Source organism: Anguilla anguilla, chromosome 19 (genome assembly GCF_013347855.1).
Source record: "Anguilla anguilla isolate fAngAng1 chromosome 19, fAngAng1.pri, whole genome shotgun sequence".
Classification (NCBI taxonomy): domain Eukaryota; kingdom Metazoa; phylum Chordata; class Actinopteri; order Anguilliformes; family Anguillidae; genus Anguilla; species Anguilla anguilla.
The window spans coordinates 4736639-4762281 of record NC_049219.1 but is presented as its reverse complement, the minus strand read 5'-3'; the positions used below and the strand labels follow the sequence as shown (position 1 = coordinate 4762281).

The window sequence follows — 25643 nt, the reverse complement described above, 5'->3', positions numbered from 1 at the left end:
CCGCAGCCCCACTCCCGTATCCCTGGCAACGTCTCGGAGATCGGGCTCCCGCTCCCAGCCTCCATTGACTAAAAATAATGAGTTCCTCCGCGCGCCAGATTGCCAGCTTCAATCCCTGCCCTCGCAGGCAAAGCCATCTGAGCCAATTAATTCTATTAAGTAATTAAGTTCGGAAAAGATGAAGAAAAAAAACGGAATGACTCCGCACTCCGCGCGCACTCCAAGACCAAGGGTGCCTCGCGGTGCAGCAGAGGCACCGTTTAAGTGCTAATACGCAGCTAATTAAGATTCGTATCCTGGAAAAAAGCAGAAGGGTTGATGATACTCAGATCCCGCGCGAATACGCATTTCCCCGGGTTTCTGCCGGAACCGGACGAACGAGCGTATTCCTGCAGCCGAAGGAGAAGACGGACGATCAGCGTTGCAATCGGAGGCATCGAGGAAATGACCCTCGCCCCCTCGCCCTCTCATTACATTACATTACATTACAGGCATTTAGCAGACGCTCTTATCCAGAGCGACGTACAACAAGTGCATAGGTTCATGATGTAGAGGTGCAAAAGAAACACTAGAGTGAAGTAAGGATCGTAGTGCCAGAAGTGACCACATCGATCAGGACTCCAACCCTGTAGAGTAAGCTTGTTCAGCAAGCAAGACTCCTACCAAGTACAAACTAGCACTGGAATCACACCTAATCAAACAAAAAACAATCCTGCCAGATACACTAACATAATCATTATCCTAACTAGGTACAGTGAGCTGAACTATAGGCTAGGGAGGGCTGGGGAGAGGTGCAGCCTGAAGAGATGAGTCTTCAGTCTCAGTCTAAGACCATTACGTGGAACTTCAAGAAGCGCTGAACGGAGGCTTTGGCTACGTGAGCTCAAAGCGAGGAGAGTAGCAAACGCTTCTCTAGTTTCCAGACCGAATCCGTCCGCAACGAGCACTGTCAGCAAATCACAGCGATACAATTGCAGGTTTTTTTCCACCTGTTTTCCGACTCTTAATTCTTGATTTTATTCTTTGTTTTGAACGGTCACCTGTAGTCGTAGTCCAGCCTTACCGCTTCAATATCTCCTGCCAGTTCAGAAGCCCTTGTTGTCTGGGCAACGCCACAGCCAATCGCAGCCCTCCCCATGGCGATACCAGCCGCAGCTGGCACTGGTACAGTTTGGCTGTGACACAGCACACACACACTGGAGCAAAGGGTGTACACATACACACACACACACACACACACACTGGAGCACAGGGTGTACACACACACACACACACACACACTGGAGCACAGGGTGGACACACACACACACACTGGAGCGCAGAGTGGACACACACACACACACACACACTGGAGCACAGGGCGGACACACACACTGGAGCGCAAGGTATACACACACACACACATACACACACACACTGGAGCGCAGGGTATACACACACACACACACTGGAGCACAGGGCATACACACACACACACACACATATACACACACACTGGAGCGCAAGGTATACACACACACACACACACACTGGAGCACACGGTATACACACACACACACACACTGGAGAACAAGGTATACACACACACACACACACACACACTGGAGCACAGGGCATACACACACACACACACACACACACACACTGGAGCGCAAGGTATACACACACACACACACACACTGGAGCACAGGGCATACACACACACACACACATACACACACATATACACACACACTGGAGCACAGGGCACACACACACACACACACACACACACTGGAGCACAGGGCACACACACACACACACACACACACACACTGCACGCGAGGGTCGTCCCAGGACAAAGCACAGCTTTATCTCAGCTAACAAACCCTTCCTTTCTTCGGCCAATTTCAGGGACGTTCGAGCACATAATGCCGCGCGGGAAACCAAAATAGCAACAGCAGCTCGGATCTGTGAATGGAAACTGAACAGCCTGCATCTGCTGTTGTTTTCCGGTCCAGGTTTAAATGACAGATGTGCGCAAATTGGGAAAGTGTCCTGCGTGTGCGGGGGGTGGGTGGCGGGGGGGTGGGGGGGGGGGGGGGGTGGAATGGGCTTCCTGATGATGATGATGGCGCGCCAGGATCCAGGTGGACGTTCGGTCTGTCTGGCAGACGCACCTGGGAGAAAAAGACGGGCTTCGTCTCCGGTGCGGCCCAAACACGGGGAGCTCAGACCAAACGAGGGGAGCTCAGACCAAACACGGGGAGCTCAGACCAAACGAGGGGGGAACAGACCAAACGAGGGGAGCTCAGACCAAACGAGGGGAGCTCAGACCAAACGAGGGGAGCTCAGACCAAACACGGGGAGCTCAGACCAAACGAGGGGAGCACAGACCAAACACGGGGAGCTCAGACCAAACGAGGGGAGCACAGACCAAACGAGGGGGGAACAGAGCAAATGAGGGGAGCACAGACCAAACGAGGGGAGCTCAGACCAAACGAGTGGAGCACAGACCAAACGAGGGGAGCTCAGACCAAACGAGTGGAGCACAGACCAAATGAGAGGAGCTCAGACCAAACGATGGGGGAACAAACCAAACGAGTGGAGCACAGACCAAACTAGGGGGGAACAGACCAAACGAGTGGAGCTCAGACCAAACAAGGGGGGAACAGACCAAACGAGGGGAGCACAGACCAAACTAGGGGGGAACAGACCAAACGAGGGGAGCACAGACCAAACTAGGGGGGAACAGACCAAACGAGTGGAGCTCAGACCAAACGAGGGGGGAACAGACCAAACGAGGGGAGCACAGACCAAATGAGGGGGGAACAGACCAAACGAGTGGAGCTCAGACCAAACGATTGAAGCTCAGACCAAACGAGGGGAGCTCAGACCAAACAAGGGGGGAACAGACCAAATGAGGGGAGCTCAGACCAAACACACTCAGGGCAGACAGAGCTGCTGAAAGAGTGACAGAGTGCGGCCGCCATCTCTCTCAGGGCTTAAAGCGAACCTGCTCCTCGCTGTCCCCCGTGTATCCTGGTTTTCCTTCCAACCACAATTGTCGAATTTTATCCCAGAATTTTAACAAGCCGATCATTTTTCTATAATTGTGTGCTTTTCACGTTTTGAGGGATGATTTAAGCTCTTGTGCCACATCATGTCAGAAATAGCTATGCATGGCATGGAGAATAAAAACCCCATCAGTATTCTGCTATGCACAGGGGGGGACCACAGCCCGCCCACCCCCCCTCCCCCCCCCCCCTCAGGTCTGACAGGGTTAAAGTCACAGCCAGTGCCCTGTGCTTGAAACCGGACATGGTTCGAGCTTAATCCCTTGAGCGCACCGTCCCCAAAATAGCCCGGGGGGGATTACAGCCGCCGTTGCCACGGGTTACCTGTTGCGCCCGGGGAGACGCGGCCCGGGAGCGTGGCGGAGACACGTGTGGGGGGGGGGTGTGAGGCCCTCTCACAGTACGCTCCCTACAGAGAGGGCGCCCCTCCTGCAGCCCTGCTCGTTAGCACGCTAACGCTAATGCTAACACTACACGCCCGTCAGCCTGGCAGAGCCCCCGGCGAGTCGCTCCGCACGGAAACAGCAACAAGCAAAACAAACGTGAAATTCGCCAGCGGCGACACTGTCCGCACTTCGTCCCGAGCGACATTTAAAAGGTCCGCTTCCCCTTCGCGCTCCTCAGCTCTAAAAACAGGCACACAAACCCCTTTTTCTTACAATTGCTGCAGTCAATTGCGATACGGCAGAAAAAGCCTGAGAGATATCATCAACATAGATAACGGACAATAAAACAGATCATGAAGACAGATTTGGATATTTTCAGTATTAGAGATATTATCAACATAGATATCAATGAAATAGATCACGAAGACAGATTTGGATATTTTCAGTATTAGAGGTATTATCAACATAGATATCAATGAAATAGATCATGAAGACAGATTTGGATATTTTCAGTATTAGAGATATTATCAACACAGATATCAATGAAATAGATTATAAAGACAGATTTGGATATTTTCGGCATCTCTTAGAAAAGGGGATTTTGGCAAGAGAACTGCTCTTACGGTCAGGCGAGAGTCCGGACGCCCCGACAGGGCGCGGAGTGCGTTTCCCTTTCCGCAGTGAGCTCAGACCCAAACGCAGCCGTGGAGCCTCGCGCTGCCCGCGTTGGTCTACGGCGTCCGCGCCGCCGCGGTCGACCCCCAAACGCAACGGGCCCGGGCGCGGAAACACCCCCACAGCGCCACCTGATGGCCCGGGGCGGGAAAGGCTCGAACGGGCCTGCCTTTTGGGGGTAAACACCCCCAGGAGAGGATGGCAGCCTAGCTTTACATTACATTACATTACAGGCATTTGGCAGACGCTCTTATCCAGAGCGACGTACAACAAAGTGTAATAACCATAACCAGGAACAAGTATGACGAAACCCCTTAGAGAGAAGTACCGGTCCAAGTGCAGGGAACAACCGCATAGTTCAACTTGGGCCCTGAAGGTTAAACTGATTAACACTAACACAACGAGACTGCTAGCTGAGACTGCTGCTGTTATTTTGACTTTGATTATGGACTACCGGTCTTCACCCGCACCGTGTCCAGGCAGACAGGGATTCTTAGGGTGCAGCTTCTGCACAAAAAAGTCCCGTATATAAAATAACGAACGGAAATGAATTCATGATTTACAGCCATATGAGAAAACCTTACCGTAATAAAACTGAAAAGTGAAAGATAAGATAAGATATACTTTTATTGAACCCCCGTGGGGTAATTTGTCCTCTGCATTTTGACCCATCCTAGTTACTTAGGAGCAGTGGGCAGCCACAGTGCAGCGCCTGGGGACCAACTCCAGTTCTGAGGGCAGTGCCTTGGTCAAGGGCAACTGCAGGAGCGCACCTAACATGCATGTCTTTAGAGTATTGCCTGTTACTCACCTTGATTATGTAAAAAACTGTGCCAGTGATGTAAGAACACATCCACATGTAGGGCATAAGGACTACAAAACATAAGAGTGACTACAATATGCTTTGCGTGCTGGATGCATAATTAACATATTACCTATTCAAAGGCTCCGTGACAAATACTACATTAGCAAATTGGTATCATTTGTACAAAACGAATTCCTTTGAAGCATTATTGCTAATTTATTCAACAGTTCCTTCCCCAAAACTACTTTAATTGGTCTTGGGGAAACCCGAAATCAGATCTACTGTATGTAACAACGGGTACAGGCAAATAAACCTTGGGGGACGGCAATTTTCGGACATCCTTTACAGGGACAGCTGCTCGCAAACGCTCGGAATGTTTCCTGTTTCCTGTGTTCGGACAGAAGCGGCTCTGTTTCCTGTGTTCGGACAGAAGCGACTCTGTTTCCTGCGTTCGGACAGAAGCGGCTCTGTTTCCTGCGTTCGGACAGAAGCGGCTCTGTTTCCTGTATTTGGACAGAAGCGGCTCTGTTTCCTGTATTTGGACAGAAGCGGCTCTGTTTCCTGCATTTGGACAGAAGCGGCTCTGGCAGAGCTCTGGAATTAAGGGACGGCGGGCGGGAACCGCGCCCCCCCCCCCCCCCCCCGGGGGGGCTTAACCCCGCCCACGGCCCCGCTGGCTCTCATTGGACCCCCCCCGCAGAGGGAGGGGGGGCGGTTAAAATAGATCGTCCTGCAAAGCCCCCCCCCCTCTGCCCTGGGGGAAGGGCACAGAGCCCACGCGTGCGCCCAGCCAGCTCTCTCCCCCACGGGCAGAGCGCTTCTCACCAAACCGCCTCACTGGCGCTTCCTCCGCCTCCTCGCTACGCGGACGGTCGGTCAGAAGATTTTATGAGACTCAAACTTGAGCAACCCCAAGTGGGGTGTTTTATTTACAAAAGTGCCCCAACTTCTACACAAACATACATATATATATATACACTCACCGGCCACTTCATTAGGTACACCTGTTCAACTGCAAACAGCACCCGTTAACGCAAATATCCAATCAACCAATCACGTGGCAGCAACTCAACGCATTTAGGCATGTGGACATGGTAAAGACGATCTGCTGAAGTTCAAACCAAGCACCAGAATGGGGAAGAAAGGTGATTTAAGTGACTTTGAACTTGTCATGGTTGTTGGTGCCAGACGGGCTGGTTTTGAGTATTTCAGAAACAGCTGATCTACTGGGATTTTCACGCGCAACCATCTCTAGGGTTTACAGAGAATGGTCCGAAAAAGGGAAAATATCCAGTGAGCGGCAGTTCTCTGGGCGAAAATGCCTTGTTGATGGCAGAGGTCAGAGGAGAATGGCCAGACTGCTTCGAGCTGATAGAAAGGCAACAGTAACTCAAATAACCACTTATCGGTTACAACCGAGGTATGCAGAAGAGCATCTCTGAACGCACACCACGTCAAACCTTGAAGCAGATGGGCTACAGCAGCAGAAGACCACACCGGGTGCCACTCCTGTCACCTAATGAAGTGGCCGGTGAGCGTATATGCAAAACAAAAAATCTGCACATCAATTACACCTGCGCAGCTGTGCCCACCTACTGCCAGCCACACTACTGACTGGCAAATGAGCTGTTTATATACTATACATAAGCCAGATAATACCATTTGCATGTACTATCCAATTATCTCATAGAACAAATGACAGCATATTTTTACACATATAAATCATTATACGTAACCGGCAAACATAAATGGTGTGCACTACATTCATGAAAGCGACGACCAATGGTGTTAGGAATAAGACCAGGAGCTTCTAGCAGTGACCAATGGTGTTAGGAGTAAGACCAGGAGATTCTAGCAGTGACCAATGGTGTTAGGAGTAAGACCAGGAGCTTTTAGCAGTGGCCAATGGTGTTAGGAGTAAGATCAGGAGCCTCTAGCAGTGACCAATGGTGTTAGGAGTAAGACCAGGAGCTTTTAGCAGTGACCAATGGTGACCAGGAAGTAGCAAAGCAGAGTTTGAAGGAGGAGGAAGGGACGGTGAGTCACTAGTCAGTTACCACTTGAAGACACAAAAGACTGAATTCATTTTCAATGTAGGAGGAAGCCATCCTCCGAATGCCAGAAGGGTATTTCACAAACAGCTCTGGCCAAGTCTTTTAGAATTTAGTTCAGAGCAAACACTGAAAACAGATGGCTAATCTTGGAAACTTTTTTCCCCCCCAAAGCCATTAGTTTAGGGCATCGCACTCGGTGTTTGATAAATAAAGTTAGCAGAACTTGACGCCGCTTGAAAGCTCAGTCCAAACACATCTCAGGGTCAACGCCGCTAACTATGACGGAGCGCTTCAGAAGTATCAGCCGTAAAAGGCGGGAGGGGAAAGGCCGAACGTCACCGTGACATGGCTGCTGAGCCAGCACAGCGGGGTGCTCGGCCCGCTGATGTTAGCCGTGTCCGCTCAAACGGAACGAGCGCGGCTCACGCTACCTCGCAAAAGAGCTTCCCCTCAGCCAAGCCGAGAGCAGGGGCGGCCCCGGCAGCCATTACAGGCTGTGCTGCTCCACACACACACACACACACACACACACACTCACACTTACGCACACACACACTCACACACACACACACAGACACACACACTCACACACACACTCACACACACACACACACACACACACCACACACACACACACACACACACTCACACTCACTCACACACACACACTCACACACACACTAACACACACTAACACACACTCACACACACACAAACATGCACACACACACACACACACAGACAGACACACTCACACACACACACACAGACACACACACACACACACACACACACACGCACACACACACACACACACACACCCACACACACACACACACACTAACACACTCACACACACACTAACACACACAAACACACACTCACTCACACACACACACACACACACACACACACACACACACACACAGACACACACACACACACACACACAGGCCTGATCGTCTCTGTGCGCATCGAAGCCCAGCGAGCGGCCCGTGCGCTCCCGGCACACGCGACGCCGCGGCACACGCTGGGCAAAGCAGTTTGTGCGTTCCCAGCCCCTCAGACCTTCTGCTGCTCCATCAAAATATCCACAGCACAGCACAGCGCTCCCAGCAGCCCAGCGCAAACAAAGAGAGACTCTGCCCTCAGGTTCCCAGCCCTCCCCCCCCCCCCCCCCCCGCCAAAACAAACCCCTCCCCCCCAAAAAAAACCCAAAATAAATTTTCTGATCGCCGCGGGGAACAGGCGGAGGCCGCGAGGACGGATCTGACGAATCGCGGCGAGGCGGCGGCGGAGCGAAGCTAACGGTTTCTCCCCTTCTCCCGTTCTCGGTCTGACAGTCAAATGCGAATCGCAGAAACGACGGCTTCCGCAAACGACAAACCCGAGGTTTCAATGCCCTAGTCCGAACTCTACAGACGTGCCAGGTACAAGGCAGGGGTCCAGAGCTGGGTACGGCCCTCAAATTCAGCCACGCGCTTCTGTTATTATGGAGCGACCTCATCCGCGCTGATTTCTCCCACACCTATTATCTATACCTATTATTCAATTACAATTACAATTATTATTCAATTACAATTACAATTATTATTCAATTACAATTACAATTACACCTATTATTCAATTACAGTGAAGACAGAGCCCCCTGGTTAAACCTATGATGGAGGCTCATCCCCGGCTCTCCTATTTCGTAATGGAGGCGCCGGCGGCAGCACGTGGGAGCGTTCATCTTCGCGGGGGGAGGTGATCTGAGGACGAGCGGGATGCATTTAGCTGTCCCCATTCGGTCAGGTGATGACATCCCGAAAAAAAAAAAAAGCATCCTCGTATTTCCCCAAAAAAAAACAAAAAAACGTTCCCGCACTCACGGGCCTCCTCTTGTCGAAGCACCGTGTCGCCTACACACACTTTCAGAAGCAAACATTCGTATAAACCGACACACATTCGCAGCTACAAATCGACGCGGTTCTTTTTTCCTTGTAAATGGTAAATGGACTGCATTTATATAGCGCTTTTATCCAAAGCGCTTTACAATCGATGCCTCTCATTCGCCAGAGCAGTTAGGGGTTAGGGGTTAGGTGTCTTGCTCAGGGACACTTCGACACGCCCAGGGCGGGGTTTGAACTGGCAACCCTCCGACTGCCAGACAATCGGTCTTACCTCCTGAGCTATGCCGCCCCTCGTATTTTGTCCTATTAAATTTTTTACGTACTTCAAGCAAACTGCCCCCCGCAGTTAACAGAAAAGGCATTTATTTCAGGAGGAGCCATTCTCCAACCGCTTCCTCGTTATTATCAGAAATCCCATAGACGCCGTTTACCACATGCTTAGCGATTAGCTTCCAGCGGAGTTAAGCGCTACCACATTCGACTGAAAGACTGCAGACTGCTCGGGGTCATGCCGTACGGAGACGGTTCAGGCGCACGGCGGCCGGCCGAGAAGCAGGGCTTGCGATTGGTCAGGTTCAAGCGCGCGAGGGGCGGGGCTTACCTCCGTGAGGTGGGGCATGGGGTTGAACCCGCACAGGTTGCAGACGGTCTGCCGACACTCGGTGCAGACGTCGTAGTTGGGCGGGGCGCCGGTGCCCAGGTTCAGCTCCACCTTGCAGAGAGGGCAGGTCTCCAGAGGGGGGGTGGGGTCGCTGGCTTTGGGGGGAGGAGGGGCGGGTTGGGTCGCTTTGGGGAGAGGGGGGGCGGGCTGGGTCGCTTTGGGGGAAGGAGGGGCGGGTTGGGTCGCTTTGGGGGGTGGGGGGCCGGGTTGGGTCGCTTTGGGGGGAGGAGGGGCGGGTTGGGTCGCTTTGGGGGGAGGGGGGCCGGGTTGGGTCGCTTTGGGGGGTGGGGGGGCGGGTTGGGTCGCTTTTGGGGGAGGAGGGGCGGGTTGGGTCGCTTTGGGGGGAGGAGGGGCGGCTTGGGTCGCTTTGGGGGGAGGTGGGCCGGGTTGGGCCGCTTTAGAAGGAGGTGGGGCGGGTTCGGTCGCTTTGGGAGGCGGGGTGGAGGAGGGGGGCTCGGCGGCCTGTTTGGGGGCAGCCTGGGGCGGGGCCTTGGCCTGCCGCGGTTCGGCTTCGGCCAGTTTTCGGGGAGAGGCCGGGGGGGCGGCGGCGGCGGCGGCGGGGGGCTCGTCGTGCACCGCGGAGGCGATGAGGCTGGAGGCGGAGCTGAAGATGGACGACCCGAAGCCGAACACCTTGCCCGAGACGGACGGGCCGGGGGCGGGCTGGGCGGGCGCGACCTGGGGCCTGGAGCCGAAGCTCAGGCCGAAGAAGCCGGACTCCTGCTGCCTGGGGGGCGGAGCCTGCGGGGGAGCCGCGGACTTGGCGGGGGAGGGACCCGGGCTGCTTTTCGGCGTCTGCTGGGGGGGCGTTTGCTGGGGCGGCTTTTGCTGGGGACCTTGTTGCCCTGGCTGGGCGGAGTCCTGTGTTGAAACAGGCAGTGGTCCTGCTGGCTTGGGCTGCCCTGTAGCCAAACCGGGGCCTTTCTGAGCAGGCGGTGGGGTGGACGGACCGGGGCCTTTCTGAGCAGGCTGTTGGGTGGATGGACCGGGGCCTTTCTGAGCAGGCGGTGGGGTGGACGGACCGGGGCCTTTCTGAGAAGGTGGTGGGGTGGACGGACCGGGGCCTTTCTGAACAGGCGCTGGGGTGGCTGGACCGGGGCCTTTCTGAGCAGGCGGTGGAGTGGACGGACCGGGGCCTTTTGGCCCGGGGCCTTTCTGAGCAGGCGGTGGGGTGGCTGGACCGGGGACTTTCTGAGCAGGCGGTGGGGTGGACGGACCGGGGCCTTTTGGACTGGGGCCTTTCTGACCAGGCGGTGGGGTGGCTGGACCGGGGCCTTTCTGAGCAGGCGGCGGGGTGGACGGACCGGGGCCTTTTGGACCGGGGCCTTTCTGAGCAGGCGGTGGGGTGGACGGACCGGGGCCTTTTGGACCGGGGCCTTTCTGAGCAGGCGGCGGGGTGGACGGACCGGGGCCTTTCTGAGCAGGCGGCGGGGTGGCTGGAGGGGTGGCCGGCTTCCCAGCGTCCGGGCCAGTCTGCGGTCTGGTGAGCGGGGAGGGCCTCTTGGTCTCCGGCGGCTTGCTGGGCTCGGCCTTCGGGGTCTGCTTCAGGGGCGACGCCTGGGGCTTCACCACGGGGGGCCCGGGGGGGTCCACGCCCCCCAGCGCCCGCTGCATCTGACAGTTCAGACACAGCCACTCCTTCCCCTGCAAGAGCGACACACTCCGTTAGACGGCACCGCACACTGCTCACTAACGACAGCCAGGGAATGAGCATCCGAGACAGCCCTGGGGCCTGTTCACAAAGCAGGGTACCTGCACTGAGTAAAACCCGGAACTGGACCGGATCTGGAACACGGACTGAAGCAAAGAAGAGCTGTTCTGAGTTTTCACTCGGTGCAGTTATCCAGCTAACTCAGTAATCCTGCTTTGCGATACAGGCCCCTGGCTTTGGCACAAAGGAAACCAGACGGGCTTGATGTACTAGACCTTACATATAATATATACGAAGAACCTTTTAGCGCACGCCGAAACCAATAACACAACCGACGATTGGTGCAGAACAAACGCCGCGGCCAATCGTCGGCCACGTTACTGGTTTTACGCGCGCTAAAAGGTTTTACATTCGCTGAAGGTCTTCGCTCGGGCCCGCGGTGGAATCGCACGGGGGCGGGGCACAATTTCCACCCGATTTTATGTCGCACAAATTATCCACCGTTTGGCCTTTCAGGAGACAAATTAAGCTCAGATGCACGAGTTCATAACTGGTCATTGTAATGCAAAGCGCAGGCAGTTTTTTTAAAAATTCATTATTATTTTTTTTTTAGAAAAGGCCAACGAGGTGCCCCTGACACGGCAGTAAGGAGACACGGGCCCTCCCGGGGAGGCGATAGCTTCCCAGTGTTAAAGGGGCATGAATATTTCACACGCCTTCTGTTGCCCTGTAACGAACGTATGCAACGGAATGCACGGCTAAAACAAGCCTATCTGCTAAACAAGCCTATCTGCTAAACGAGCATATCTGCTAAACAAGCCTATCTGCTAAACGAGCATATCTGCTAAACGAGCATATCTGCTAAACAAGCCTATCTGCTAAACAAGCCTATCTGCTAGAGATAATGACGCGAAGTGCATCAATACCATTTCAATAGCATCTGATCCTTGGTCGCAGACCTCAATAACCACACTATTTTCTCCGCCTCTCGAAAAGGCTCAACTGCTCAAATTATGAATTTGTGATCTTGTTACGTTCGCACCGAGCGGAAAGCAGCCGGGGGGTGATCTGTGCGAAGGACGTTTTATTTAACCCAGTAAACAGAGCAAGCTTCGTGAAAAGAAAATGTAACTGTTCTGCGGTGGAAAAAAAAAAAAGACCGGTTAATTTTATCACAAAGGTAACAAAGAATGCTTGGTTTAAGACAAAAAAAAAACAAAAAAAAAAAACATTCCAAATGAGGAAGAAAATTTGGCGGTCGACTGAAAACTGCTTCGCGCGGACGCAGTCGACGACGTTCGATTTCAGTTGTTCTTCCGTTGGTTTCTGGCTCTCGAAGAAAGGCCATTCATTCGTCTTAACCGCCGATTCAGGCTGAGGCGCAACCGTAACCGCAGCTACGGCCTTGTCGCCACGGCTACGCGACGTTGACTGGGCGGGATCCCTTTTTTTTTTTTTTTTTTCCCGAACTGACATCAGAACGTAATGTTATCGGTGTCCTGGCTAGTGATGTTTTCCTCTCATTTCTAGGAATTATGAATGACCTCATCATTCGTATGGCCTTCCTCAGGACTGTTTCATTCTGGCCAATGTAACACAAACGGTTATCGTGTTATAAGTAAACGTCGAAACGCAGCCCTTGTTTATTTTACGATGCGGTATATTTTCAGTCGCTGTGACTAGCAAGCGGCCGCTTTCCAATGGTTGCTTAAGCCGTATGTGCACACAAAGCTTATCTTGACCGCATCCACACACACCATACGGGGGGGGGGGGGGGGGGCCTCGCCGGCATTGGCCTGATTAACCAGCTCAAACAGAGCAAACAACGCCGCGAAAAGCAAACAGACGCTCTTCCCGCGACCCCCTGCTACATTCGCGCCAAGCGTCCCAAAACGAAAGGACCCGGGGACGTTCGCGTCGTCCGCTCGCTTGCAAAACGAATCTAAACAAAGACGAAAATAAAAAAATCAAAAACGAAAATAAAATGCAAACGGCGAAATGCGCGGACGTGTTTTTGTTTGCGGCTGAAACATGTTTATCCGCGGACGGGCTTCCAATTGAATTCAGCGTAATCCCACTCGAGGGTGTTAAGAGGAAAACCGAGACCGAAATAAAGCAGATTTTCTCACCACCGGCAGACTGCTAAGTGGCGAATACGTGTGATATTAGATCCGATCCCAGAAGACGGCTCTCTACCTGCTGACTGAGAGTCTCTCTATCTGCCACTGCCTGGCTTTCTCTAACACGCTGAGCTGGGGCCCGATGAGATATGCGCCAGCTGCTCGCCCCGTGCTAATGTCGCTAGCGCTGCCCCATGCTAATGTCGCTAGCGCTGCCCCACGCTAATGTTGCTAGCGCTGCCCCATGCTAATGTCTCTAGCGCTGCCCCACGCTAATGTCGCTAGCGCTGCCCCATGCTAATGTCGCTAGTGCTGCCCCACGCTAATGTTGCTAGCGCTGCCCCATGCTAATGCTGCTAGCGCTGCCCCATGCTAATGTAATTAGTGCTGCCCCATGCTAATGTCGCTAGCGCTGCCCCATGCTAATGTCATTAGTGCTGCCCCATGCTAATGTCGCTAGCGCTGCCCCATGCTAATGTCATTAGAGCTGCCCCATGCTAATGTCGCTAGCGCAGCCCCATGCTAATGTCACTAGCGGTGCCTGTTTCTGCCTTCGCCTCGGAAATGCAACGAAAATGCATGAATCTGTAGAGGACCGTCTTCCATTACTCCACTGCAGGGAACAGAAATAATATTTCAACACGGGAGCCATGAGAGAGAGAGAGAGAGAGAGAGATAGAGAGAGAGAGAGAGAGTGAGAGAGAGGAAAGAAAACAAGGGATTATATTCAATCGACCTGTGCGCGAGAGCACTAAAAGACATCAGTGCATGTATACACGCCGTCGCCATGGGAACTGGTTTATGATTCACAACGACGCCGGTGACGGGTGACTGGGGGCGACGGAGGCGCTCACCACGGAGTCTGGCGGGCTGAAGCCGCAGAGGCTGCACACCACGGCCTGGCACTGGGTGCAGGTGCTGTAGTTGGGCCGCTCCGCGCTGTGCCGGTTCAGTTCGGTGCTCTTGCAGAGCGGGCAGAGGGATTTCGGGCCCGGCGGACCGGCTTTGCCGGGTCCCTGAGGGGCGGGCCCTGCAGGTTGAGCCCCGGGTGGTCCCGGTGGGCCCTGCAGCTGGGGCCCAGGCTTTCCAGGGCCCTGAGGCTGGGATCCACTGCGAGGAGGGCCCTGCAGTTGGGGGCCTCCTTGCTTTGCAGCCCCCTGAGGGCCCTGCTGTTGGGCCCCAGGCTTTCCAGGCCCTGGATGCTGGGGTCCACCATGGGGAGGGCCCTGCTGTTGTGGCCCCCCTTGTTTTGGAGGTCCCTGGGAGCCCTGCTGTTGTGGCCCCCCTTGTTTTGGAGGCCCATGGGGGCCCTGCTGTTGTGCCCCCCCTTGTTTTGGAGGCCCCTGGGGGCCCTGCTGTTGTGCCCCCCCTTGTTTTGGAGGCCCCTGGGGGCCCTGCTGTTGTGGCCCCCCTTGTTTTGGAGGCCCCTGGGGGCCCTGCGGTTGGGGTCCAGGCTTTCCGGACGCTTGCTGAGGAGGGCCTCTCTGCTGTGGGGCCCCTTGTCCCTGTTTTGGAGGACCCCCCTGCTGCTTCTGCGGGGCTTTCCCGGTGCCGGCCTTCTGTCCCTGCTGCTGGGCCGGTTTCCCCTTCACCTCCTCCTCCTCTTCCTCCTCATCCTCCTCCTCCTCCTCCTCCCCCTCCTCCCCCTGTTCCCCGAACAGGCTGAACTTGTTGACGGCGGAGGAGACGGCGCTCAGCGGGTTGGCCCCGCTCAGGAAGTTGGAGGAGAACATGGCGGCTCGGGGCGGGTCTTTGGCCTCGGGCCGCGGGCGCGGCTCCGCGAGGCCGGCGGACGACGGGCTCTTCCCCGGCGGGGCCTGCCTGCCTGCCGGACCCGCCCGGAGGGCATCAACCGTCTGGCTCTTGCTTATCCCGGAAGGGCCCTGGGCGGAGGAGGGCTGTCCTGTCCGCTGCGGCCGACGGCTCGCGTCCACCTCGGGTTTCCTGAGCGGGGAACGCAGACAGGGAGAAAGGGCGAGTGAGAAAGGGGGGCGTACCTCTAATGTCTACTTTGATGAGCTCCCTCAAAAAAAAAAAACACCACAAATTACATTACATTACATTACATTACAGGCATGTGGCAGACGCCCTTATCCAGAGCGACGTACAACAAAGTGTAATAACCACAACCAGGAACAAGTATGACGAAAACCCCTTAGAGAGAAGTACTGGGTCCAAGTGCAGGGAACAACCGCATGGTTCAACTTGGACCCGGAAGGTTAAACTGATTAACACTAGCACAACGAGAACGGCAACAACGCAGTCTATGGGAAAAAAAACAAAAAAAAAACAAAAAATACCCCAAACTGCAGGCTTCAGGCCACCAGTGATGTACATTTGGGTTTGTTTATGTATTTAGCATTTAGAAAACCGTGACAACTGTGTAGGTTTAAATACTGCCTGCATCCCAGACTTATTGCAACTGTACACTCTCAGAAAAAAAGGTACCATTCAGTACCTAGAAAGGTACAATCGCTTGTCACTAGTACCTTTAGAGGTACAGTTTTGTACTTTGTACAGAATTTGTACCCTTGTGTACTTTTATTTCTGAGAGTGTACAGTTGCAATAAGTCTGGGATGCAGGCAGTATTTAAACCTACACATGAATTAAGTATTTATGGGATGGAATCGCTTAATGAACTGGAAATAAAAGCTGTGGATTCGCAGTCAACATGAGGGAACAGTGTTTTTTCTCCTTACATTGCACCTCCTCTGCACTTTCCCTGTCCGTGCAATCGTGTGAATTTCACCTTTATACATAAAGCCTATTTATACATTTTTAAATCAAGCCTATATCCAGCTAATTTAAACGTCGATTGGTCTTAATATAATCCAGACCAGGGTGTCCTCAGCCTGAATCTCTCATTAAACAACAGCATTTGATCCTCAGACTGGTTGTTTTCGCTCACCAGGTAGTAACCTTCCTGCTGTCCAGGTTAGCTTATAAAAGTTACAGTGCACACAATAGCACTTCATTTTTGGCGCACTGTAATTAAACGCAAGTAAATCAACATTACCCAAGGCTACGCATTACAAACGCACCAGAACGACTTTGAGCGGTACCAGAAACGAATGAGTTGGAAAAAAACGGTTATTTTTCTTGCAATCTCGTTTTTTCCGTGTTTGTCATCCGTGTCTGGCGCATGTTTCAGGACCTTGGACAGGGCTCGGGTCTGAAAAGCGAGGCAGACCAATGCTCCGCTCTTCCTCAGAACTAGACAGGATGTTTGATTGGCTTCTCTTCGAGAGTAATACAATATGCTCAATATAAAACGAGCGGAGGAATTAAACGAGTGCAGTCTTGTATCCATTTGTAGTTCTAAATTTAGCTATTAATATTGATACCCCTCCCTCGCCCAGCCTGGAGCAACAGTAACACATTCTGAATGTATGACAGACACTGACGATGTAGAAATTCACTTTCACGTTGACGTTACGCGTAGCCTTCCTACCAGCAAACGTGCCGTCAACGACACATAAAGAGAGTCAATTTAAACCGAACGTTATAATAACGCCTAGCTTCATGGCTATTATAAGAGACAGAGGAACGATTAGAGGGATGCAACGGGGGAAGTAGAAGGTGTTTAAGGTGGTCGAAGCCCATCCTGCAATGGATCGTCCTCACAGTTCTTTAACCAGTAGCCAGTTTGACTAGCCATAATAATAATGTTGATTAAGTTGTGAGGCGACAGAAAAACGATCTGGTGTTACGATCCGAGAAATTTAAATAATCTGCCGGCTATGCTATGAAACACGCTGGACCGAATATGAACAAAATATGACCCAAATGCGTTGCGTTTACGATTTTGTGATAGCAAGGGGCTATAGTTAAAATGAAACATGTTGTTTCCAATAGGAACCCATAACGTAGTAAGAAATGATATAGTAAACAGCATCCAACAGCAAGAGTGTAGCGACATCGCTTCCGTTTCTGCATGAGCTACTGTTTTACAACTCGCCGCTACTACATTATAATTATCGAATAACGGAAGGTAAATATGACTGGGTGTGAACACGTAATTCTATGTGCGGTTTTCTCCTGGTGCGCTAATTCCAGGCTGCCATGCACTAGCCACAACACCGCATCTATTTACAGCTCCCTGGTACGAGCAGGGGACGAGGTGGAAAATCTGACTGCACAAAAATAATGGAAGATCGTGCCTTTGCGACGGCGCATCCCTTGCGCTTCCAGGCTTCGCTTGCGCCCTTGACATTACAGCGGCGATCTGTTTCCTCTCCTCCTCGCTCAGCTGGCTTAGATCCGCCTCCATTCCTGCCGGGACCTGAACGGAGCCCCCTTTGCCATCGGATGCGTCCCCTCCTGGCAATCCAGCGAGCCCCCCTTCCCCACCCTCCGCACTCGCCTCGTTCCCCATGACCGATCCCCGATCGGAACGATGCCCGACGGATTCAGAAGGTAAGCGCTTCGAACGGCAGAAATCCCACTGCGATTCGACTTCTCTGCCCGCTTTGCATCGTGAATTAGCCCTCCATCTTTAGCCAGCCCTTCCGCGGTATCCGCCGTTTGTCTCGCGCATCCCTGCTACCGCCGCGGATGGAGGTTAAAGAGCTCCCGAGTCCAAACCTCTCCCAGCCCTCTCGCACCAACGCGCATGTTCCTCCTTTGACAGGTGATCAGCGCACATCACCACGCGAAAACGGAACTTAAAGGGACAGCGCGTGTATTATGACTGCAACATTCACGCGCGCCGTGCACATCAGCACTATCCTATTTACATTTTCTTATTCACACTATATAGTATTTATGAACAACAGGCAAGACACCGCTAATGCTCAAAATTCTGAAACAGAATGCAACTTAACAACCCCTTTTTTCAAATTCATTTTTAATTGACTTCAGTTTCGAAACTTAACGATATCATCCAATATCATTAAATTATTAATTTGTCGATTAACTTTATTCGTTCATCTGGAAGGGCTGATTGGGGCCTTTTTTTAAGACACCCCTTTGGGCTTGGCCACAGCTGCATCCCATTCAGTTTGAGAGGCATGGGCTCAGGCCAAGGAAAAGACCCCCCCTTCCCCTCATGTCGGCAGACTACATCATGAAATGGTAAAAACGGCTGCCCCCGTTCCCTATCATCTGACATATTCGTTTTATTATGACGGCAGCGATTTAATTAAGTTTAATAACAATAATCTTAATTATAACAATAACAGCGGCAACAACACAACAACAACAATAATAATAATAATAATAATAATAATAATAATAGTAATAGCAGTCCTCGTCTAAAAAAATAACAAAAACACAATATCCAGGATTCCTTCAATCAGAATCATCACAGGCCTTGTGCTTCGTGCTAGATTTAAGGTAGGGGGCATTTGCTTCAGCTAGTACGGAGAAAATATGAACACAGGCGCTTGGGCACAGAAAAGCCTTTTGGATTGAGCGTCCCACATCCACGTTTCATTTATCTACACAGGCGTCGAAAGACGACCAGCCCCAAAACTCTTTGAATGCACGGAGCGCGTGCGAGCCAAACGCCGTGCTCAGTGGCGCCACACAAATCGGACCAGTCTAAACTGAGATCCTGTGAGCAATTACAAAAGGAGAGCGTGCTCAGTCTGCCCCGGGGCAAAATGGCCTCTTTCAACGAGTCACCTCATGCGTCCTGTAAATCTGTGGATATTACATGGCCTCCAGGCAGACTCCAGCTCACGTTGTGGGGAGAGGACAGCCGGCACAGCGTGAAGTGTCGCTGCCCCCACGTGCGCCGGCGTCTTCCTCCGAACGCAGTCGTCGACACTTTCAGACGAACGGGATTTTGTTGTTTTTTTGGGAACGCTCCGTGCTCGACGCTCTCGGTGTGAAAATGGCCCAATTTTCCGCAAGCAGCAGGGAAGGATAAAAAGGGAAACATCAACAAATATACGCGTTCTGTTTTTGGACTCTTCCCCCCCCCCAACCTTTTTCTCCGCAATCTGAAAGCGCGTGCCGTAGCGCCCCCCCCCCCACCCCCCGCCAGTGGAGCTGAAGCGCGTGCACCTCTACGACGCGCTCCGCGCCGAGCCAGCACCCGTCGCCACGTTCGCCAGAAGAAACGGAACTCAAGCGTGACCCCGGGAAACCCTCCGGCTGACTCCCCCAAAACCGCCCCGTTCCCTGCGAGGGGAGACCCGGCGCGTCCCGTCGGCCGCGGGGGTTTCCCGGGAACGCGATCGGCCCGGGCGACATCGCCGAGGCGGAGGTGTGCCCCCCCCACCCCCACCCCCACCCCCCTACCACCGCGACCCTGCGGCCCGGCTTCTTCTGCTGACGAGGCTGTTTCGGAGCAAACGGACTGAATATTCATGCGCTTAACGAGGGCCCCGCGGAGGCTCGTCTGAGCGCGGCGGCCCCCTGGGTCCGCAGAGCGGCTGTGAGAACACATAAAGCGCTGCGCCGCGGCTGCCATTACCATAGCGATCAGAGCCTTATGATAGCCTTCTATTACCATAGAGATAAGAGCCTTATTCTATTACCATAGAGATCAGAGCTTTATGATAGCCTTATATTACCATAGAGATCAGAGCTTTATGATAGCCTTCCATTACCATAGAGATCAGAGCCTTATTCTATTACCATAGAGATCAGAGCTTTATGATAGCCTTCTATTACCATAGAGATCAGAGCCTTATTCTATTACCATAGAGATCAGAGCCTTATTCCATTACCATAGCGATCAGAGCCTTGTGATAGCCTTCTATTACCATAGCGATCAGAGCCTTATTCCATTACCATAGCGATCAGAGCCTTATGATAGCCTTCTATTACCATAGCGATCAGAGCCTTATTCTATTAGCATAGAGATCAGAGCCTTATTCCATTACCATAGAGATCAGAGCTTTATGATAACCTTATATTACCATAGAGATCAGAGCCTTATTCTATTACCATAGAGATCAGAGCCTTATTCCATTACCATAGCGATCAGAGCCTTATTTCATTACCATAGAGATCCGAGCCTTATTCCATTACCATAGAGATCAGAGCCATATTCAATTACCATAAAGTTCAGATCCTTATTCCATTACCATAGGGATCAGAGCCATATTCCATTACCATAGAGATCAGAGCCTTATTCCGTTACCATAAATATCAGAGCCTTATTCCCGCTAGAATTAACAGCACAGGATCCTTTTTTTTATTGGGCCAATTATTTTCATGGATTTTGAACAGGAAAAGTGCAACAGGGCCTAGCCAATGTCACAGCTAAATCATTTAGACAAAATGTAGCCTAACACAACAGTAGAGATGCGTCTAGTTCCACTTTCATCCTCCGGCTAGTAATCGTTCGTAGGGGTAGATACACAAAGATGTGTTTTACTCAAATGATAAATGAGCTGGAATGCATTTGAAGCCGGTACTGGGTCTCAGGACACGCAGGCAACCATCTTCCACTGGGAAGGAACTTCCTCTTAGACTTTGTCTAGTTCCTGTTTGCCCCAAAAAACAAAATTAAGGGACATGCGTGTTTAAAGAGCGTGTGAACTAAAGAACAGGGCTCATCTTGCTGTGCCACATTTTATTTAGTTCTACTTAATTAAACTTTAATACCGCACTTTCAGAACTAGCCATACACAAAAAGCCTCATAACTCAGCTTCTTTCAACATTAAAACACAGATATATTCACCTGCACTCACGTAAATACAAACATGATTTAAAACGGAAAAGCACAAGCCGACACAGAGTTGATTCATGCTGTACTAAAAACGCAGCTTTCACATTTTCGGTCGCTAAATTCATTCACAGAGTATGAATCACACAAAGAGCTACTCTTCAGAGGAAGTCATTCATCTGACCCTGGGTTCAACCTGAGCCGCTAATCTCCATTAGCACCGGCTGGGGCTACAGCGTGATCTTCCACCCGCTCCCTCCCCGGAACGTCTCTCTCTCTCTCTCTCCCTCTCTCTCTCTCTCCCTCCCTCCCTCTCTCTCTCTCTCTCTCTCTCTCTCTCTCTCTCTCTCTCTCTCCCTCTCTCCCTCTCTCTCTCTCTCTCCCTCTCTCCCTCTCTCTCTCTCTCTCTCTCTCACTATGCTCTGACAGAAGCTCCCCTTGGGGTTGGGGTGGGGGCTGAGGAGCGGCGGTGGGCGAGCACCAACCGAAACGCGACGCCACAGACAGGCCAGGTGACCCGGCTTTTTGCGCACAGAGCGGGCTTTCCGTTTCGCACCAAATCTAAGATGGGGGGGTGGGGGGGGGGGGTGAACGTCCAATCATGGGCCGTGCACTGATGACGGACAGGCGCTCGCAGCCGGTGTAGGCAAGCGAAGACCGAGTGAGGGCGGGGCGACTCGTTTGCCCCTTTCGGTTTCTGCTCCGGCTGACTTCTTTTGACTTTTTTTCGGTAAAAGGACGACGTCGCTTCCCCTCGGCCGCCCTCGGCGATTGGTCGATCGTGCCCGCCCGTGAAGCCACCGAGCGCGATCGACCAATCGCACGGGGTTCGCGGTGTGGGGGACCGCCCTCGCGTCCTTGCTGAATCGTGAACCGTGCTCTCTCTCAATATGGCCGTCTTATCACCCACCAGGAAGATGGTGTAAATAAATCCCGGCTGGAGTGGCTGTCATGCATCCTTAAGGTGAGATTGGGGGGCGGGCAGGGGGTGAGTCACTACCCCAAATCCCCCCCCCCCCCCCCCCCTCCCTGCCCGCCCCAATACCATTCACTGTAAAGACCTATGAGACTGATGAATGACGCTGAATGCATTAATGAATTCATTCATTGCATAATTACAAACGCACACACAGGGATGCGGTCGGTTGTGTCGTGTGAGTGGCGGCTGGAACCGCCGCCCCGCGCGCCCCTCTCCCGCCGGAGGACAGGAGCGCGGGGGGGGGGCTGGGGTCCGCGGGGCAGCGGTGCGGTCACGGTGCGGTCAGGGTGTGGTCAGGGTGCGGTCAGGGTGCGGTCGGGGTGCGGTCACGGTGCAGTCGGGGTGCGGTCTCGGTGCAGTCACGGTGCGGTCTCGGTGCGGTCACAGTGCGGTCGCGGTGCGGTCGGGGTGCGGTCTCGGTGTGGTCTCGGTGCGGTCGGGGTGTGGTCGCGGTGTGGTCGCGGTGCAGTCAGGGTGCGGTCACGGTGCGGTCAGGGTGCGGTCTCGGTGCGGTCACAGTGCGGTCGCGGTGTGGTCGGGGTCGGGGTGGGGGCCGAGCGGCTCACCCAGGACATGCGCAGGAGCCCCGGGTGCAGCCTCACTGACCGCACACTCGTAGGGAGCGCTGACGGAATGTCCATGCGAGTCCTCGCCAGCGAGACAAACTCGCTCGCCGCATACGGGCGGCGGTGTAGTGTAACGGGTAAGGAGCTGGTCTTGTAACCTAAAGGTCGCAGGTTCGATTCCCGGGTAAGGACACTGCCGTTGTACCCTTGAGCAAGGTACTTAAACCGGAATTGCTTCAGTATATATCCAGCTGTATAAATGGATGCAGTGTAAACCCGATGTGAAAAGTTGTGTAAGTCGCTCCGGATAAGAGCGTCTGTTAAATGCCCAGTGCAGTGCAACGTAACGCATGAAGTGAGAAGTTTTTTGCGCGTCTGAAGGTGTACCGATGGCGGCCATCCTGCTGCCCTTAGCGCTAGGGGTCGTGCAGTGAACTCAGCGGGGCAGGGCTCCGCCTCCTCTCTGCGACGAGGGGAGGAAGCGGCTCTCAGATTTAAATGTTGAGTGCGGATTTAAGTGCTACAGCTGTTCAGCGTTCCCAAAATAAGGCGAGGGATAAGAGATCCTGGAAGCGGTTCTGCAGTAAAGAGCGTTTACAGTGCGCAAGGAGTGAGAACTGAATGACTAACGCACATCTCCTGTATGAAAAAGAGAGAGAGAGAGTGAGTCAGTCAGTGAGAGAGAAAGAGAGAGAGTGACTCTGAGTGTGTGTGTGTGTGTGTGTGCACGCAAACCAATGAACCAGCTAAGCCTGTGCACAGCAGTGTCCGAAGGCACGCAGCGCAGCCGCGAAGTGTGCCTTTTTATAAAACAGTGCCCCCGATGGAGGAAACGGGCAGTGCGCCTGGCCCCGGTAATCCCCCCTGATCCGCGCTGGGGCAGATAATGCTCGCGATCAGCAGGATTTGCCCTCCCCCCCTCCTTCCCGTCCTGCGGTGGAAAGAGTCAGGGAGGAGCCAGCGCGCTAGCAGGGGTTTAGCGGGGGGGTTAGCGGGGACTCTCTCACTGCGCGTTCGATCCCAGGACGAACGGCGCGTCGCGGACGCAGCCCGCGGCTCCCAGCTTTTCAATCGGGGCTCCGAGCCGCTCCGAGCGCGCGGCTAACGCCAGAGCGCTAACGCCAGAGCGCTAACGCCGGAGCACTAACGCCGGAGCGCTAACGCCAGAGCGCTAACGCCGGAGCGCTAACGCCACAGTGCTAACGCCAGAGTGCTAACGCCAGAGCGCTAACGCCAGAGTGCTAACGCCGGAGCGCTCCGACATTCCAGCGCTGCTGCGGCCGAGCGTGCTCAGTCCGGCGTCGGGGCGGAACCGGGCGTCGGCTGGAGAATTCAATCGCAGGCCGAAGCCGTGACGGAAAAACGCGGACGGGGCGAGCCCCGGGTCGAAGCGCGGGCGCGACCCGTACGTTTCGAGGCAGCGGCGCGACTGCAAATCAGCAGCTGGTTCTTTGTGATGTCACAGGTGGGTTAGGCTGCCGCTCCCCGTTTGTCACTAATGGCAAACTGACGCTCATGGCCCAAAGCTGGCCCCACACCCCGGGGGCCAGGCACCATTCCTCTCAGCGCACACGCACCGAATGGGTTAGCGGTCCTGTTCAGCAGCCTCCCTCACGACACCCGGCGAGGAGGTGCGCGAGTGTGGAGGCGCGCGCGAGGAGGCGCGAGGAGGTCTTATCTGCTCTGCACAGCGCCGGGGCTCGCAGAGTTCTGAGCCTCGCTCGCCCACCCCGCCTGCACACAGAGCCCTGCTCGCCCGCCCCACCTGCACACAGAGCCCCCCCCCCACCCCACCTGCACACAGAGCCTCGCTCACCCCACCCCACCTGCACACAGAGCCTCGCTCGCCCACCCCGCCTGCACACAGAGCCTCGCTCGCCCGCCCCACCTGCACACAGAGCCCCCCCCCCACCCCACCTGCACACAGAGCCTCGCTCACCCCACCCCACCTGCACACAGAGCCTCGCTCGCCCACCCCACCTGCACACAGAGCCTCGCTCGCCCAGCCCACCTGCACACAGAGCCTCCCCCCACCCCACCTGCACACAGAGCCCCCCCCACACCACCTGCACACAGAGCCCCCCCCACCCCACCTGCACACAGAGCCTCGCCCACCCCACCTGCACACAGAGCCCCCCCACCCCGCCTGCACACAGAGCCTCGCTCACTCACCCCACCTGCACACAGAGGCACATCTGACACTTCGCACAGCTGTTTCCCTGTGAGTCTCTCTCTCTCCCTCTCTCTCTGTCTCTCTCTCCCTCTCTCTCTTCCCCCCCCTTCTCTCTCTCCCCCCCCCCCTCTCTCTCATGTCTCTCCCTCTCTCTCAGGAGCAAGGTCAGAGTGTAATGAATCCGGTAACCGGATCTCAGCGCCTCTGCCAGTTTCATTAAATTTAAATATCCGCCTGCATGGTGGAAAGAGATCCGTGGAGAGGGGACAGGCGGCCACACCTGAGACGTAACCATTGTACGGTACATATATCTCATAACTTCAAACGGGTTTCACCGAGCTTACAACACACCTAGGCAACGGCAAAACGCTTGTATGTCAGCATTATTATTATTATTATTATTATTGATATTTTACTTTATATTTGGGACGCCGGTGTGCCTAGATGCAAGGCAGAAGAGAGCGCGGACGCTTCCATTAAACTCAAAGCGACAGTCGACAAGCCACGAAACAAGAAAGCCACCAGTCGGCGAAGTTAGCCGGACGCTCGGAAAGAGTGCGAACTGAAGTGGGAGAGTCGCGTACCTTCCCAGGCGCGGGCGGGCGAAGCCCCCCTCCGGTGTTCCGGCGCGTTCCGGGCGGCGTCTGGCGGTGTGGCGTGGCGGCGCTCCTTATCCCTGGGGCTCCCGCAAGAGAGAGAGACTGGCGGTCCGATCCCGCCCGCTACGCGCGCTCCACTGACAGGGGTGGACCGGCCGATTACCCGCCAAACTAAAAATAAATACCTCCTTAAAGGGACAGCGTGCCTTTATCTCCCGCCACCCATCTCCCTCCTCTCCCGGGGACAGCCCTCCTCCCCCCCTCTGACGTCAGACGGCGCTAAGCTGCTTACCGCCGATCTGCCGCCGTCCTCGGCCCTCCTCCCGCGCGCCGAGCCAAATCCGCGTCCTAGCAACCGTGTGTGTGTGTGTGTGTGTGTGTGTGTGTTTGTGTGGGGGGGGGG

At 54.0% G+C, this 25643-nt stretch overlaps 1 protein-coding gene across 1 annotated transcript in view; it reads right to left on the bottom strand.

The window, feature by feature from the left end:
- Positions 1-17930, bottom strand: part of LOC118219211 (protein piccolo-like) — a 103725-nt gene extending 85795 nt beyond the window's left edge. The window contains exons 1-4 of the mRNA XM_035402207.1: positions 17462-17930; positions 14155-15244; positions 9913-11173; positions 9470-9654 (exon numbers count right to left, since the gene is read on the bottom strand). Coding sequence (XP_035258098.1) covers positions 9470-9654; positions 9913-11173; positions 14155-15244; positions 17462-17676 — 2751 coding nt within the window. The 5' untranslated portion in view covers positions 17677-17930. The remainder of the gene's footprint in view (positions 1-9469; positions 9655-9912; positions 11174-14154; positions 15245-17461) is intronic.
- Positions 17931-25643: the final 7713 nt, after the last annotated feature.